This window comes from Copadichromis virginalis, linkage group LG7 (genome assembly GCF_057382275.1).
Source record: "Copadichromis virginalis isolate Kocher_CV1m ecotype Utaka linkage group LG7, C_Virginalis_male_GT1.1, whole genome shotgun sequence".
NCBI lineage: Eukaryota > Metazoa > Chordata > Actinopteri > Cichliformes > Cichlidae > Copadichromis > Copadichromis virginalis.
The window spans coordinates 62,625,322-62,643,417 of record NC_140624.1 but is presented as its reverse complement, the minus strand read 5'-3'; the positions used below and the strand labels follow the sequence as shown (position 1 = coordinate 62,643,417).

The 18,096-nt window shown below is 40.3% G+C and overlaps 2 protein-coding genes across 3 annotated transcripts in view; both read right to left on the bottom strand.

The window, feature by feature from the left end:
• Nucleotides 1-26: 26 nt before the first annotated feature.
• lage3 (L antigen family member 3) lies at nt 27-3,620 on the bottom strand. Its single transcript, XM_085464648.1, has 3 exons — nt 3,557-3,620; nt 932-1,060; nt 27-835 (listed from the first exon to the last, which is right to left on the bottom strand). Exons 1-3 carry the CDS (start codon nt 3,601-3,603, stop codon nt 721-723), a joined length of 291 nt encoding a protein of 96 aa, XP_085320774.1. The 5' UTR covers nt 3,604-3,620; the 3' UTR covers nt 27-720.
• Nucleotides 3,621-5,207: 1,587 nt separating this feature from the next.
• prrc1 (proline-rich coiled-coil 1) overlaps nt 5,208-18,096 on the bottom strand; it is a 35,372-nt gene continuing 22,483 nt past the window's right edge. The window contains exons 1-9 of one of the 2 annotated variants that reach the window (XM_085464646.1): nt 15,278-15,360; nt 12,880-13,012; nt 11,619-12,002; nt 9,956-10,101; nt 9,638-9,740; nt 9,385-9,548; nt 8,717-8,820; nt 8,243-8,345; nt 5,208-6,760 (exon numbers count right to left, since the gene is read on the bottom strand). In XM_085464646.1, the coding sequence (XP_085320772.1) occupies nt 6,545-6,760; nt 8,243-8,345; nt 8,717-8,820; nt 9,385-9,548; nt 9,638-9,740; nt 9,956-10,101; nt 11,619-12,002; nt 12,880-12,973 (1,314 nt within the window). In that variant the 5' untranslated portion in view covers nt 12,974-13,012; nt 15,278-15,360 and the 3' untranslated portion in view covers nt 5,208-6,544. Of the gene's footprint in view, nt 6,761-8,242; nt 8,346-8,716; nt 8,821-9,384; nt 9,549-9,637; nt 9,741-9,955; nt 10,102-11,618; nt 12,003-12,879; nt 13,013-15,277; nt 15,361-18,096 lie in introns of those variants that run through there. The other variant, XM_085464647.1, reaches the window with a different exon arrangement.

The window sequence follows — 18,096 nt, the reverse complement described above, 5'->3', positions numbered from 1 at the left end:
CTAAATGAAGCATCGGAGCAAAGAACGTGTGTTGAATTTTTTTTAATAATAGAGTTATTCGAATTTGTTGCTGAATTGTTGCAGCACTACTTTCAGTAATCAAACTCTTTATTTACATGTACATAAATGATCTCAAAAGTAACTGTGTGAGAAAACAAGTGCCAAAAAGTTCTCATTTTTATAAAGTTCTATCAGTTTGATGGTCTAAGCCTCGGACTGGTTTACGTAGTGATAGCTGGACAGATTTTTAATTCATTGTTTGGATGAGAAGTCTTCATCTGAACACATACACATTCAGTGAGAGTATCTTTTTAGCTGTCCAAAATGGTAACTTTATGATTGCCGGCAAAACAAAATTAAAAGGCATCTAGAAGCTGTAGCCAAATAAAGCAAGACTGAACTTACTAATATTTAAAACTAACCTCAGTTAGTTTTAAATATTTGTATAATCATACATTTTTATTTTTGAAAAGAATTATTATGGTTATACCCCCATCAGATACATTCTGTGAATCTATTTCAATCACAGCTGTAGAAATTATTCAACTGAGCACTGAGCCAGTGTCATGATCTCCCCCTCAGTTCCACTTCATCAACCACCTTTTACTGTGTTCGAAGGTGCCAGTGACTTTAGCTCACTTAATCAAACTTCAGTCCAGTCTGTAGGACCTCAGTTAGTTCCAAGCATCAAAAACAGAGTCCAGAATCACTTGTTATACATCATACGGCAACAGGTGGACCAAACATCTCCATGGTCTCCATAACAAGGGATAGATGATCGAGAAACGAGTTCACAGACACTCTGAGGATTCGTGCTTCATCAGCGCTCCACCTCCTGAAACACAGCGAAGGATTTTTAGTACAAAAAGGACACAGATGTTAGGGCTCAGTTTGATACAGGCTATGAAGGAGCCAAGGAAGATAATCTCACACAGAAAGCGTGCTTCCAGACACTGTAATCAGTTTGCTTATGCCGCCTTTCCGGGGCTCTTTGTCCGGGGAGAGCGACCGCAGAGCGATGGTGGCCTCACGAGATGATGGGAAGGGAACATCCAGAGAGCTGCACGAGGGTCAAGGAAGACTGAGGACATGGCTGAGACAAAAGAGAAAAATAAAAGAGGCCGGGTTTTTCATCTCTGACTCTGTTCTCTCATTTTGCCCTACTTGCAATGGAAAATGCTATTTGCTGCATTAAAAAGGCTTCATCCTTACTATAATCTGTTACTGACACACTGCCCCACCATAAGGAATATATTTATGCTTTAAAAATAAAAGCTTGAAAAACACACCCATTTATCACAAGCGACCTATTTCTTAACATTTTTTTCACCCCTTTTCTTTATTCTCACTGACTCTTCTTGTGCAAATATCTCTTAAACAACAGGAAGGTGCAGGTTCACTATAACTAGGGTTGCCAACCGTCCCTTAAAATACGGAATCGTCCCGTTTTTCGAAACAAAAGTACACGTCCCGTATTGAGCTAATAAGGGACGCACTTTGTCCCGTAATACAGTGAGAATCAAAAGTAGTCTATAAATGTTAATGGAATTAACGCTTTGTTTGAAAACATAATTCCCAGCCCCTCTCCTGCTTTGTGACCAATGAGCTGACAGCACACTTATGACAATTCGAGTATGACAATTCAGATTACCGCTCATCTCATTGGTCGAGGAAAGGTCGCTTGCGGAGAAAATACCGGAAGACAACAGATGACCACAACAAGAAGCATGGCCAACAGGGAAACAAACGCCGACACTGCGGTGCAAGTCTCGGACGACAGTACACCTAAAGCTGGGCAGACACTGCGATTTTTTCAGTCGCGATATTCAGCTCCTGCTCAAACTGCATGATTGACTCGCAGGGGTTAGAAGTTGGTAGGTCACGATGCAGGTCTCACACTATTCCGCCCGATGCTCTGATGCCTGACCTGAGTGCTCACACTGTGCCTCCATAAAATGAAGGTTATAACAGAAAATCTGTCGCGCTCTCTCTCTCCGTCTTACACTCACACAGACACACCACCACCATCAACTTTGCTAAATTGCTAATGAAAAACATGATCAGGCAGCTGTGATTGGGCAGCGATGTAAATCCAACTATTTTCACGGTTGTTGTGGTCGTGATAATTTTGTGATGCCACATCGAAAAGGCTCGGATGAGCTTTCCAAAGTTCTACAAGTTGTGCCTCCATCGCTTGTGTCCAGATCAGCTGTGCTGCTCCATCTTTTACACCAACGTTTACGTGTTTGCGCGCGAGCAGTGTGAGCGGCTGTGGTGAGACCCTCACGAGCGATTGATTGATCGGGAGCTGGTCGTGAGGTGTTAATCACTTCTCGTTACCCCACGTATACTACACGATGCACGATGAAGGCCAAAATCGGTCCGATCACTCAAAAATCGGCTCAAAATGGGCCTAAAACTGCACAGTGTGAGCCCAGCATTAGAGCAGCAATGTTTGTTCCCCTCAGAGAAAGGGAAGAATGGGAAAAGGAAAACACCTGGCTGGAAAAAGTTAATATGGGCATGTGCAGTGAATATCAGCGCTATGTGGCCAGAAGTGTGATAATATAACTTATTTTGTGTAATAAACAACTGCAAGGATAGATGATTACAACAAATTGATGACTAATACATAAAAGTAATACATAGATGAATAATGATGATGAGTTAAGATGCGTAATCATGGGAACAAGCGGGTTTACAAACAGGAGCAGCTGATTAGCATTAGAAAAGCTGAAATAATACCTCAACTGAAGCAAATTGTACTAAATGCACTAAATGTGCACTGTTACAAGAATGTTTTTCTTTCTATTGTTTTCTATTATTTTAAGTTAAGCAGGACAGAGTTAAAGAAAGATTTACTTATATTCTCAAAAGTTAAGCATGACAGGCTTCTGTTTAAGAAGGAGACCTGTTTTATTGTGTTAATGTTGTCATTTTGAGCTAAAAATAAATGGCTAAATGATCATTTGTTTCACATGTGTTCATATCACAAAGAATACACATCTACTTAAATCAAATTCAAGTCAAATGGTTAAAAAAATAATTTCACACACAAAAAAAGAGCTAGAAAATTCACCACACTGGGAAGGGTGAAGACAACTGGGTCGCCCGGCCCTGGCCACGAGGTGTCCCTTATTTATTTTTCAGGGAGTTGGCAACCCTAACTATAACCAAAACTCCAGACTCAAACATAATGTTACAACATCCACAGTAGTTATAGTCATCGGTGAGTAGTAAATAAAATTAAGGAAAGTTTCTTTAGAGGATGATTTAAAAATGTTTAAACTTCAAACTCTATGCCAGCTTCTAGCTTCGCTTGACAGTGTAGAACAAACCTGATGACACAAACTCCTATTAAGCTTAAAAGTCAACCTAACACACCCAAACAGAAAGAGCCCAGATTCAGATTCAGGTTATTTCGAAACCTCGATACAATTACCGGCACAAATACTTCGAATGTTTCAAGAAGCCTCGCTTTGCCCTTCGCTAGTAGAAAATATCATTAAAGTTTTCATAGACCTCAGTGGTAAATATTGACAACAATAAAGGATACAACTCCAGTTTGCCTGTTCCTCCGTTAGCTTCTCCAGCTGCCGCCATTGCGATTGTTGTGCTGAAACGAAACGGAAACGCTTTCCATGTATGAGGAAAAGGACAGCTGTCCCCAGTGGCAGAATGCAGTATTACAACAGTGAATACTGCACAACAATAGAAATAAATATTTTTAGTGAACTGAAAATACACTAAAAATTAACAAAACTAGGTGTGAATAACATTTAAATTCACTAATATAAACGAAAAATAGATTTTTGCAATAATAATAATAATAACAACAGTATACTAACTCAAAATGGATGAAATCCAACCGAAAAGACAACAGAAATTTGAAATGAAAAATACATTTTTAAGAAATTATGGAGAAAATACACGTCACATGTCAAAAACATGTCAAAAAGGTAGCCTGGTTTGACGTTTTCATTTATTTATTTTGAAAAGGAAACTTTTTGCAAAAGAAATGTGAAGTGTAACTTTTCTGCTATAAAATTAGCAGCCACTAATTCCAAATTTCTAATCAAAGTCTTCCAACCTGCACCCAACCTGAAACACCTCCTGGCACTTGGGCAGCTACTTTGAGGTATTGGGATTGGGTATTGGGCAATACGCAATAATACCAATACGTTAATTTCACGTTTCATCACTACATAAAACTGTATGGATAGAACCGCCAGTCAAATCTATTTGGAATGCCTCAAGGTGGTTTCTTTTTTGTGTTTAAAAGCAACTAATACAACTAATAACTGCTTTGTTCATATCTTCCTGAAGCCATCATGGCTTCATTATGATGGTATTCAGTTCAGTTCAATTTTATTTATATAGCTCCACATCACAACAACAGTTGCCTCAATGGTCTTCACAAGGCAAAGACTCTACAATAATGCAGAGAATGTGAATGTGTCCCTTTGAATGTGTCCCCAAGTGCAGTTGCAAAAACCCATCAAGCGCTACAACAAAACTGTCTCACATGAGGACCGCCCCAGGAAACAAAGCCAAGAGTCACCTTTGCTGCTGAGAATAAGTTAATCTGCGTCACCAGCCTCAGAAATAGCAAGTTGACAGCACCTCAGATTAGAGCCCAGATAAATGCCACACAGAGTTCCAACAACATGTAGCCACACATCTGAAAGCATATTGATTTGCTCTCCTGATATTTAGACTGTAGTATTGATATTTTAACTATCTCTACGTCAACTGTTCAGTGGAAACTGCACAGTGGTCAGAGGAGATCGCACAAATCAGGCCTTCGTGGTCAATTAGCTGGCAAGAAACCACTACTAAGTAAAAGCAACAAGCAGAAGAGATTTGTTTGGGCCAAGAAACACAAGGAATGGACATTAGACCAGTGGAAATCTGTGCTTTGGTCTGATGAGTCCAAATTTGAGATCTTCGGTTCCACCTGCCTTGTCTTTGTGTGATGCAGAAAAGGTGAATAGACTGTCTCTACATGCATGGTTCCCATCGTGAAACACGTGGAGGACGTGTGATAATGTGGTCTGCTGGTGACGCTGTTGGGGATTTATTCAAAATTGAAGACACACTGAATCAGCACGGCTACCACAGCATCCTGCAGCGCCATCCCATCCAGTTTGCATTTAGTTGGATATCATTTATTTTTCAACAGGAGAATAACCCCAAACACACTTCCAGACTGTTGATAGTCATTTATTTCCAGTAATGAACAGAAAAAATGTTTTTGGAGTTGAATGTTATGCTGGACTTCTCAGGAAACTCCAATGTTCCTTAAGAATTCTGCACAGTATTATATAGCAGTGATATATCCTTTGGTTAAGGAGGGGGGCATCCAAATCAGCATTAAAAAGTGATTTATGTAAAAAGGCACAGCACAAGATATGCATAAGAATATTCTTTACACCCAACTGTAACTGACAGAAAGTTAGATCTAGTGTTTCTGACAGTTTCTTACCACTTGAAGCCCTAAGAAATAAATTAAGTAAATCATTGTTATGGTTTAGCTGCATGGGACAGAAACACTTTATGTATAAATTTGTATTAGCATTCACGTCAGTCATGGTCTTTATGTAGGACAAGAAATCAAAATACTTCACTAATTGGGTGGCTATCCAATGAATCTGCAAATATGACTCGTGGCCCTCCACTGGATTTATATCAGGGAAGGCTTGGGCCAATCTCAACACTCCATGCTACAGTCCTTGAGCCATCCATTAGCAGTTTTTGTGATGCTGAAGGATGTACTATCCTGCTGATGGAGGTCAGTAGCATCAGGAAGATGTCGGCTGTTTGCTACAAAGTTAATTTAGGTCACACTTATCAAGGTAACAATATGTGAAATTAAGATTTTTATGTATAGATATGTTGTAATGACATGGCTCTTTTTTTTTTGTTTGGGTTAAATGGTCACATATATTTATTTTTGTATTAATTGAGCATTGTATCAACAAATAAAAGTAAATCATAACAATTAATGTTTGATAACTGCAATGTTGGCATGCAGTTAGTACATTGTATAGGGAGTAGCTGGTAATACTGGCCCTAGGGCATGGTAGAAAATTCTCCCCCCTAAAAAAGATTTTTTCCTATATTGTAGGGCTTCTTGATGTTGCACTCAGCCTAATCACATCAGGTAGTTGCTGCATTACTCCCTCTAAACTGGACTTAGGGTACAGAAAAGTACAAATGGGACAAACAATAAGAATGCCTAAATAAAACACTAAACTTTGCCTTAATATGTGCTTATACTGATAAACATTTTAAAAAGGATGGAGAGGATCATAATGCATTATAGCTTGATCGTAACAAAATGGAATCTAAATTTTCAGTAAAACCCATTAAAATACACGAGAATGCCAGCAAAACGTCTGTGGGCACAAACATCTTTAACGAAATGTGCAGTTGGCTTTGTTGTGCAGGACAGACGGATGGAGGGAGGTACGTGGAACCTTCATGTCCCATCAGCTAGTTTACTGTCCACCTCCTCTCAGTATGTCACAGAAACTTGACGCACTCAGCCTGACGTAGTCCTGGGAAGCAACTGCTGTTTGTAGATACCAGCCAGAGCTTTGGAAGCACTGTGGATCATCTGGCGTTGGGTTAGGCCTGTCATGGCCTGGTGCCAGTCTGTTCTGTTGATGTTGGGAAGGCTTTGCTCCAGGACCTCACCCACGGTAACACTCAGACCTGACCAGCGCAGGCTGTAGTCAGGAGGGGTCATGGACTGAGCCTATATGGGGAAGGTTACAAAAACACTGTGAGTTGTAGCAGGTTTCTACATGGGAGATTTTGAATAAAATAATTCTACGGTACAACCTGACATTTTTTGTTCAAAGACAAAAAGTCAAGAGAAAACTGTAGAGCCTGAAAAAGGTGGGAAACTTTATCTTCTACCAGCATGACAGGATATTGCCAAAAGTATTTGCTCACCCTTCCAAATCATTAAATTCAGGGATTCCAATCACTTTAAGGTGTATAAAAATCAAACACTTAGGCGTGAAGATTGCTTTTAAAAACATTTGTCAATGGGTCCCTCTTATTTGCTCAGGAGTTGGGTTTAGTTCTAGCATCCCAAGATATGTTTGCCAGTTTCATGACCTTCCCACTAACACATTACCTGCCTTGTGGAAAGCCTTCCCAGAAGAATTACAGCTGTAAAGGTTGGGCGGACAACATATTCAAGTCTGTGGATAAACAATGGGATGCTACTCAAATTTGTTTGAGTGTAAAACCAGGCAAGCCAATACTTTTGTCAGTAGAGTGTACAGTGTTCCCTCGTTTATCGCGGGTGTTACGTTCAAAAAATAACCCGCGATAGGTGAAATCCGCAAAGTAGCGAACTTTATTTTTTACAATTATTATAGATGGTTTAAGGCTGTAAAACCCCTCACTACACACTTTATACACATTTCTCAGAAAGGGGATCGACATTTTCACACGTTTCTCTCTTGTTTAAACACTCTCAAACTTCAAATCTTCGAAAATAAGTCCAGCATTATCGAATGAAACCAAAGATCAAACCCTGTTTTCAGGTCCAGAACATGGGCACAGAGCAGCTGCGAGAGAATTCAACATTAATGAATCAATGGTACGGAAGTAGAGGAAGCAAGAAGAATGAGTTCAGTAAAGTTTGACTTATCGGACATTTTGGTTTCACTTAATGCTCCTTATAATCCTTTTGTGTTTGTTGTCTTCTGCTAGCGAAGATTTATGTAAATTTGACAAGCTGGACGCAACTGTACTGTACAGGAGACACGGCACGATGTAATTGATTGAAAATGGTCTACAGTTGATCAGGACGCAGAACACAACGCACTGTGACAAAACAAAAAAAAACAGCGGGGCCGTGAAAACTGAACCGCGATATAACGACGGACCACTGTATAACAAATCAAAAACTAAGGGAAACCTACAATACTTACTCAAGCAGTGTTGGTTTAGCTTGACTACAGAAGGTAACAGGCCTTTTTAAGCAGGCAGGGCTTCATTTCAACATTCCCCATGACCACCATTTTTTCCACGTACAGATACAAGGCCCCAGGAGCAACCATACATACAGTATACACAGCCAAAAAACTCCACGCCACCCTCACCCGCACAGTTTTACTTCTGTTTGGTTTTATAAATTGTAAAAGTTTCTTTTTCCTGAACATTTTTTTTAAATATTTAAACTTCAACCAGAAAAGCTCTTCCTTTGTAAACCAAATGATACCTGCTGGACGTGCTCTAATGCTACAGGGGTCGCCTGAGTGAAGAGCTCGATGTGAATGTTCTGACCAGGGTCCTCGAGGATCAAACATCCGATGTCAAACCACCTGGAAACAAAAAGAAGGTTTTGTTGTTGTTTTTAGAGCTTTTAACTAAATGTTAACGCTTTTGTTTGTTGCCACAAAAAAACATCAAACTGCATCAAACATGTGAATATTTGGCTTGCATTTTATTCAACACATGACTAATTATAAAGTAAATAATGGAAGATGAAAGGTGAATAGAAATGTCAAAAAGCATTTCTGTCCTGTTGTAGATGAAAACTGTTGTAGCCCAGCATCCACACATTTTTTTGTTTTTTATGGGATGCTCCAAGCTGTTTACAGCAGTACTGTGCACTGTTTGTGAGATAGAAAGTCCGCTAGGCCTCTAAGAATGTGTGTGCTTTCTTTTCAGAAGTCAGTCAAAACCTTCTTACTTGTCAGGAAAAAGTTCAGCAATGAAGTTTTCTAAAGAGACCACTGGCTGTCTCTCGTGGATCACACCAGCTCGACGCAGACTGTCAATGCGCTCCTGAGCCCCCTGCAGACACGCAGGGACAGACAGACACACACATGTATGACTGAAGCTGCAAACATCAGTGCTGTCAAGAACTAAACTGAAACAAACTCAGACACTAGTAATACTTATGTAACTGGGATATTTCAGCATTTTATTTTGAACTAAGAAAAAAATAAGTAAACTTAAAAATGACCAGACTGATATTTTAATAAACTAATACATCATCATAATTAACATTTTTCTCTTTTACTGTGCGTAGAGATATTAACTAAAATGAGCCTTGACTCATAAAATGTGGAACTCTCTATGCAATCCAAAAGGTTACACACAATTTTTCAGAAGCAACCTATTTTGTGTTTCGTTTTTCCCACAATATTAAGACTCAGTTCTCAAAATATTTCCTCTTAACAAATCTAGCACTGCATGATTTATATACATTTTTATCTTCACACGTGATGGTCTTAAAAGCCATGTCATTTATAAATAAATAAGCTATAAAACCTATTCAAGGAAAACAAACATTTGATGCTTGAAAAAAGTTGAACGAGAAAGAAATGAAGTAACGTAAAAGCGAAGTCCACTGACCTTGACACCGGCGGCATAGCCCACAGGCTGTGGAGCAATGTTTGACTGACCAGACTCTCCGGTGACCATGGCCAGCCCAAAAACCTCCTGGAAAGCATCTCTAACTGCCCCCACATTCATCTCCTTATCTGAAGTCACAACGATGTCAATGTCCCCACCAGACTCTGAGGATGAACAACACAGAAACATTTATTAAGAACATTTGAATGTTTTGTACATTTGTTTTTAAATTGGGTAAAACAGGGTAACTTACTGATGTATGGGGCCATGCCAGGATCAAGAGTAGTGATCATGGACTCCACAGAGTGTTTGGTTTTGTCTAAGACTGTCTTTACTACAGCGTTTCCTGCTACTCCCTGAGGGGACACAATACACACAGAATAAGACTACCCAAAAATATATATACACACACACACCACACTTAACCAACTCTTCCTATTAACTTTAATTAAAGAAGAACTTCATCATTGTAAAGACTTTTTATGTTTGAAAAATATGTCCAACCATATCGCAAAAAAGCTATAGGGAACATCAAGCTTCAAAAGTCCCCTTTCACACATTTGTATTCTACCTTAAAAAAGCCCCAGATGCCTCCACCACTGTTGGTGTCTCCAGACACTCTGGGATCCTCCTGTTCCTCCGGGAACGTGATTGAAGATCCAGTATCTAATCCTCCTCTAATGACTGACTGCTGAAGCATGGGGTTGGACACCACACCTGAAAATATGGAACATTTTTTAACAAGTTGTACTTTTTTTTTTAAATAAATCAATTGTCCTCTGAGCATCTGCTGCTGTTCTGTTTTGCGCTTCCCTATTGGCTAGATTGTGAGGTTGCTGCTGCGGTAGCCCATGCAGTTGCTTCTCCAGTCTCTGATTCTGTAGTCTGACAGACTTTAACTACACAGTCGTCTTGGAATTCAGCTAACAACGCTAGATCTTTCTCTGCTCTGGAAATCTGCTGTGAGTTTGAGGACTACTGTAAAAAATATGATTTATTACCCTTATGTCTTACTTCTAAGTTAAGGGACATTCATTTCAGCTTTCAACACCCTGTTGTTATGTGTCTCAGGGGCCCTAAACCTGCACATGAGGTCTTCCCAGGTGTGGTACCACACTATCGGGCGTCTATCTTGTACTTAAAGCTTGTTCCTGTGCTGCCATGATTAGTGCCTCTGTGCCGTCTCATATTGGTCACCTGCCACCTAGAGTACATCTTGGATGGTTCTGTGGAGAACTTCTGGTTTATTCTTCTGCCTCATATCTCTCTGGAACACCTCTTCAAGCATGTGGCCAGGGCTGTGAGTCCTTGCATGGCAGTTTCCCAGGCCTCAGGTATGGACAGTTTGCTGTACTTCTTGGGTACCCCTTTCCTCATTGCACCTTTCTGCAGCTCCAATAGTTGGCTGACTTCCTTCCACACTGCCTTGATCTTGGCCTCCAGTCTCCTTCTCCATGGAGGGCACTGCTCCTTGTGGCTGTTCATCTGGTGGCCAAACATCTCTGTGATCACTACTGTCATAATGTAGATCGGCTGGTTAGTTTCCTAATCATCCCAGTAATGGATTGTCCATAATGCTGCATTCACATCGTCTAGCAGACTTTCAGAGGGTACTTCACATTTGTCTTGGTAATCGGCCATGAAGGGTTCAGGTTTCCAGCTTCACCATGATCCTCTCTCTCAGGTCAGCTTCTCTCACACTCAATGCACCTCCAGTCATACTTGGGGCTTGCTACTCGACCGCTGACTTTACTGGGACTTCATAAGAAACAACAGTTCTTAGGTCCATTATAATAATATAGATGGGCAGTTCTGATAGCATTGCTCCCACATTGATGTTTTTGATTTGTTATTAGCCATAACCACGAGCCGCATCCTTAATGATAACTTAACTAAACGTTAAGTGCCAGTGGTGTAGAAACTGGAGTTTCACGGACCTTCCAAAATTGCTTTCAAAAGGGTTGTTCAGTGTTGTGAATGACAGCTAGTCAAGCGAGGTGTGCTTGCCTGTTCAGGTATAACGTGAAGGTGTTTTTCAACTGGAGAAGGCAAAGATGCCTCTGTTGGTATCAATACTGTTGCAAATGAGTATCTAATTTGATAGTAATATTTAGTGTTGGCTAGTATGTGGGTATTCTGGGTGTCAAACTGATTTGGTTCCAGTTTTTAAAAGAGCATAAATGTGTTTATCAGATTCGAAAATTTCACCCGAGCTTCACATTTTTCACTCTGACCTGGTATAGAAGCAGGACTGGAAAATGTTGGCATCAGCGGTGTCTGTGGGGTTCGACCAGCATGACCCCGTGTGATGTCATATCCTGCACCCACGGAGAAGCTCGATACAGGTGGACCTACAGGAGGGGGCAACATGCTGGAAGCAGTAGAAGGAGGTCTGATGGAAGAGGCCTGAGGAGGCAAAGAGAAGGAGGCAGCAGGAGGGACGGGAGAGCTGCTGGTGAAAGGTGAGGCCAGTGTTGAGGCGGGGGGAAATTGGGATGAAAGGGAAAGCGGTGCAGCCAGAGGGCTGCTGAAGGCAGGAAGTGGTGGGACACTGGGGAGAGAAGTCGAGACTGAGGGGGAACTGATTGTTCCTGGGAGAGGGAGCGAAGTGGACAGACCTGAAAAACAAAGAGAAACATCCAATCAGAGAGAGCTTTCCCTCTACTCATCTGCTTGCCATTTTCTCACTCTGCAGGTCTTTATATCCTCAGCTCTGCTCTTTAGGCCTGAAACCCGTCTGATTTCACTCTTTATTTGCTTGAATTAGTTCTCTAGACTCTGCTCGGGTTACCTTGCAACATCTCGCTATTAGGTAACTGCTAGAAGTAAAATTGCTAATATTAACATTCACACCGCACAGGTAAATATTTATGATAACTGTGTAATACTTTGATATTGCTGAAATGAGAGTTTTACTTCTTACTCTTCTTACTCCTAAACTGCTATTTAGAGTTATGAATGTTAACTACTATAGCTTTTGAGGAAAGGAGGGGCCATGTTTGGCTGTCATGTTGTGTGCCAGCTGAAGAAGGCAAAGACAGCACAATCGGTATCAATACTGTTGCAAGTGAGTGTCTTAATTGAATATTAATTTTCCAGTTTTAATATTACAAGCCATTCAGTCCCTGTACAACCACAGCGAGTGCTTAATTAGCATTGCCAGCAACAAGTTGGACTTGTTTCCAGAGGATGTTGGACTTCATCAGGGATGCACTTTGTCATTGATTCTGTTATGAACAGAATTTCTAAGCGGAGCCACATGGCTGAGCTTCTCTGTTATTGTTACTTCCCTGCAACCCAGCTCTGGATAAGTGGTAGAAAATTGATAGATGTTGTATCCATAATGTCCACATCAACACAATTAAAATTTATTTACACGTATTACCAATCTTGAATTTGTATCAACAATGTGAACTGTAGCAAATGACATTTAAAATCTCGACTCAGCTAAGCTACAAGCAAAGGGAATGTTGATTTGCACATCAAATGTCTTACCAGCAGTGGTGGGCAGGCTTCCGACTGGGCCACCCACAGTCAGAGGGGTGGGGCTGGCAGGAGGTGTAGTCTCAATCCCACTTTCTTCCATCATATTCTCTGTAGTATTTATTTTAACTTCAGCCCAGAATTGCTGCAATAAGATGTTGTGATGAATTATATTGTGTTCAACTTGTCGGTCAATTGTTCATTTCCTGCACGTACACTCTGGGAATTATAGCACATAAAGTTTGACTGACAATAATGTTTATTAAACCTTTTTTCACACCAAGGAAGAAATTTAGAAATTTCTCAAGTTAAATCTATAAGTATATGAACACAGACACAATTTTCTATTTTTTTTTTTTTGCACACTACCAATGTTTTTTGTCTATCAAACAATCAATATTTTAGTACTGACTTTCAGCTTTAAGTTAGTGGATATAAACTAAAGTATTGCACTGGTGATGCCATGGTTGTTTGCAGGTAGACCAGCTCCATCAATACTAAAAGGTATATACAGATTTTAAAGAAACATATGCTCCCATTCAGATGATGTCGAGGCCTTGCATATTTAAGCAAGACAATGCTGAATCACACACTGCATCTATTACAAGAGCATGTCTTTGTATTAAAAGAGTAAGGGTGCTGAACTGGCCTGCCTGCCGTCCAGTGCAGATTATTGTGAACTTCTTTTTATTGATTGAACAGGTATCCTCGGTTTTCTAAATCAACAAATTGATACATGCACCTTCCTGTGACAATGCATCGCACAGTTTGAGCCTCATTTATTGGCTTAAGTAAGGTAGACTTGTGCCTGATTTAGACTTCTGCAGAGAACCTTTGAGGATTCGAGGAGCCTATGAAAACAAAAGTGTTGTTGCCCACATTTATGCCTGTGTGTAGTGCACACAGAATCAGCATGGCTGCACCCTCCTATGTCAGTATGCATACTGCAGCAAAACGCCATCCCAATGGATTTAGTTGATCATTTATTTTTCCAACATGACAATGACCCCAAACACACCTCCAGCCTGTGTAAGGGCTAGTTGATCAAGAAGGAGAGTGATGGAGTGCTGCATCAGATGGCCTGGCCTCCACAATCACCTGACCTAAACCTAATTACAACCATTCCAAATTGAGATGGTCTGGGATGAGATGGACCGCAGAGTGAAGCCAAAAGGGCCAACAAGTGCTCAGTATCTCTGAACTCCTTCGAGACTGTTGGAAAACCATTTCAGGTGACGACCTCACGAAGCTCATCGAGAGAACGCCAAGCGTGTGCAAAGCAGTAATCAAAGCAAAGGGAGGCTATTTTGAAGAGCCTAAAACAAGTTTTCGTTTACTACATAATTCCATATGTGTCCATTTATTTTTTGGTGCCTTCAGTGAGAATCTACAATGCAAATAGTCATGAAAATAAAGTTTAAAAAATATTAAATGAGAAGGTGTGTCCAAAGTTTTGACTGGTTTTGTAGATTTGTGAGTCCTTAGATGGATCATTCTGAGGCAGTGATTTTATCTTATTGTTAAATAAAAACAACAAAAAAACAACTGTGGTGAAAAAGTAGCCAGAAATGCAAATAAGGATTCAAGCGCGTTGAACAAACCAATCATAACAGCTGCAGTCTGCACTGACCCACTGTGTAATTACATTCTCGGGAGGTGCACCTCAGGTTACATGGTACGTCAGGAGTTTACAGTGACGTCATAGGTTCCCACATAGATTCCCTGTTAAACTTGGGCATTAAGCTGCGCATGTAAAACATATTCCCAGAGAAAATAATCTGTATTGCAACGCATTTTAATCCAAAACTCAGAAGATAACATGCTGGGAGCAGGTTATCAGATGCGCTGTTTTAGGAGCATATAGTAATAAAATTGTTTGATCCCAACAGAAACAAACAGAAGACCCTCTTACGGTCTCCACAGAGGTCTTCCAGGAAGCGTGATCATATTTTCTGATTGATCAGCAGACCATGAATTCACGCATGGTCCTTTCTAATCTGGAATCTAGACTGCTGCAGGTCAGGCTTTGCAGCACAACCTACTACAGCGATTTACCCCAGTAAGACATGAACCACCTTCGTAGTACAAAAACCCAGGGTTAAACCTTAAGTTTCGCACACGAAGAGGCAAGCGCTGTGCTCTGAAACAAAGCGGATCTATATCGTCTGACGCGGACACACAAGGTTTGTTCCGTGTCTGCCACGCCACAGAACGACAGGAGATCCAAATGAATGCAGTGTAGCGTTTTTTAAGACTGTTCACAACTTACACGTGCCTCACAACCCCAAAGAAAAACAGCAAAACGGACAAAGTACCATACACATCTTTATCTAATTCTCTAAAAAAGACTCAGCATGACACGTGCCACTATTATGATAATCTCTACAGAACAAGTAACTTAACTACTCACCTGCTGGCGGTACTAACACAATACACCCATAAATAATAATAAAGCGCCGACCCACAGTGATGACGTGGTGCTTTGCCACGTCTGCTCCAGCGTGACGCCTGCCGCCGTCTTACGTGGCTTACGAAACTAGTGATGTGAGAGGCTACTGATTTCCCTTTCCGATCTGATTCCAAGTAAAATTCAGGCTGGAATCGGCTGTGTGAAACTGTGTGTTTGGAAAATTTAAATCACAAGTAGTGTATTTCAAACTATACCATAATAATGTATACAAGCCATCAGACTTCTTACTTATGAAGAGTGATCATACAAGGAATAAAAAAACCCTGAAAATGTAATACCTGCATTTAAAATGTGACTGAATTGAAAATTATAACAAAGCTGAGAAACATTTTAGTTGTCTCTGTAGCCGGAGTACAGGCCACTATTTACTCGTGTGGTGCAAGCTATTCAGTCTGTGTATTCTGTATTTTGTTTTAAAGGGTTGTGCGTGTGACTGGTTTCTTGTTTTATTAAAATGTACACTGTCTCCTGACTGTGCGCAACGAACTTGGTGCTCTTTTAGAGTTTTTCTTTGACTTTTAACGTGTTGTGTTGTGTTTTTATTACAGTGAAGCGAGGACACACCAGTAGCCGTGGAACCTTTGGTGGTGGGTTATTTTCCACACTTCCTAAGTCCAGATCAATGTATGGTTTTATGTAATCCAGGACATTGTTATAGAATAGGCTATACCACACTTAGCTTTTATTGTTTTATTCTTTTTTTATTTTTATAAATTTATAAAAGGGTTAGGGTTAGACATATCAATATTGGACTTGGTAGTGCAGTCCCTACCAAGTCCCTAAGTTGCTGTCTGTTGAGATTGATGGTTTGATAAATGGGGTGACTGTCCCGTGCTTGGTGGATACTGGGTCTATGGTTTCCACCATCACAGAGAGTTTCTTTTTGACACATTTTGCACCTTGGGGACAAGAATGCCTTCATTCATGCCATTGGTTGCAGCTTTGGGCTGCTAATGGGCTCTCCATTCGTTTTATTGGTTATTTAGAGCTCAGTGTACTCCTGTGTGGAAAGGAAATGTCCTCTTGTTGGATCCTTGTACTGAGAGACACTCCTGCTGCCATGCCCTCTGTTCTTGGCATTTTAGGGATGAATGTGACCGCTCTTATCAAGAGCTGTTTGGGGCATATGGTGGGTCTTTGTTTAATTCACCTTCCGTGTCCCAGGCACCAGGGCCAGTTTTGGAGGCCCTGCATCAGTGTCACCAGTCTGCTGACCAAGTGCCAGAGGACCCTGTAGGCACTGTCAAGGTGTGCGGGCCACGAGCCGTACGGATACCTGGTGTCGTTACGCAGCTGGTGGCCACTACATATTCCCAGCAATTCTCAGGCCTTCCTAAGTCCAGTTCAGTGTATGGTTTTATGTAATCCAGGACACTGTTATAGAATAAGCTATACCACAGTCAACTTCTATTGTCTTATTCTTTTTTTATTTTTATAAGCTTAATTAAAGACATATCAATATTGGACCCAATCTGCCTCAGTTGTGCATCCCTAAACCTGTGCGACCTTTTCTGGTTTTTAAGAAGACTTTATAGTTCTTGGGGGTGAAATTCCCCTAAGTGGCGTTGTCATTTTATTATTTGTTATATAACCCCTTGCTGTTGCTGTTTTACTGTAAGTATGCTATATATGTTTAAAGATACAGGATAGTCTATATAATCCACTTTAGGTGCGCTAAAATGTGAACAAATGGGATTCTGTAATTCTAAGGATGTGGTGAATTCTCGTCTTTTAAACATAGACACAAAAACCTAAGTCTAGACATAAGTCGCTTTCCAAAATTCTGCAACAGTATCTGCCTGCAACACCAAAGGACTCTGCGATTGATGTTTGTCTTGCCCTAGCAGCAGGCTGTACTTCTCCTTCAGCTCGCCTCATGATAAACTCATCATCATCATATTCTGTGTTTTAATGTACTTTTTCTTGTGTATGATGTGTCACAAACCACGTCTTGGCTGTCTGATCATCAACTGAGTGAGCAAACACATGTTTGTGGTGATGCAGTTTTACACCCGTTTGCACATCACTATGATAGGTGAAAGAAGACATATATACCAATAATTTAGACGATCTCTGTGATATATAGTGTCCTTCTACTGCTGTTAATCATAAACTACAAAACTGTACAAGCTGAAAAATAAACACATTTTAATTGTTAAAGACTTGAGAACTGATGCTGTTGTTGAGGCAATAATTACATTTTTCTTTTCCCTTGGCCTTCTTTTGCTTTTTTTTTTTTTTTAGCATGCTAGAATATGCAAGCTAAATATATACAAAATATATACAAAAGATTTTTGGACATCTTCATGATTATTCATGCTTTTATTTCTTTAAAATAAATTTGACTAACCGACAAGCTAAATTTAAAAACCATTTAATGTCAAAAGCTCACTAAACAAAGGCATTTTAAACCATTAATCGGATTCTTCAATAATGGATCATGCCATTTAACTGTACGGCACTTCGCATCATGCATTAACAACATTAACATTACGTGTTACAGTGAAAGAAAAATGCCTGAAATAAACATCCGAAAAACAAATAAACTGCGACTGAAAAGTGTGATGCGTTGCGCTGTGCAATATTAACGATGCACGCTGGTTGAAAATTCATGACATCCACTTCAATAAAAGATCAAAATCTAATATTACAAAATGATTAATCATCCATCCATTTTCTTCTGCTTACCAGAACTCGGGTTGTTGGGGCAGCAGCCTAAGCAGGGAAGCCCAGACCGCCCTCGCCACCTCCTTCAGATT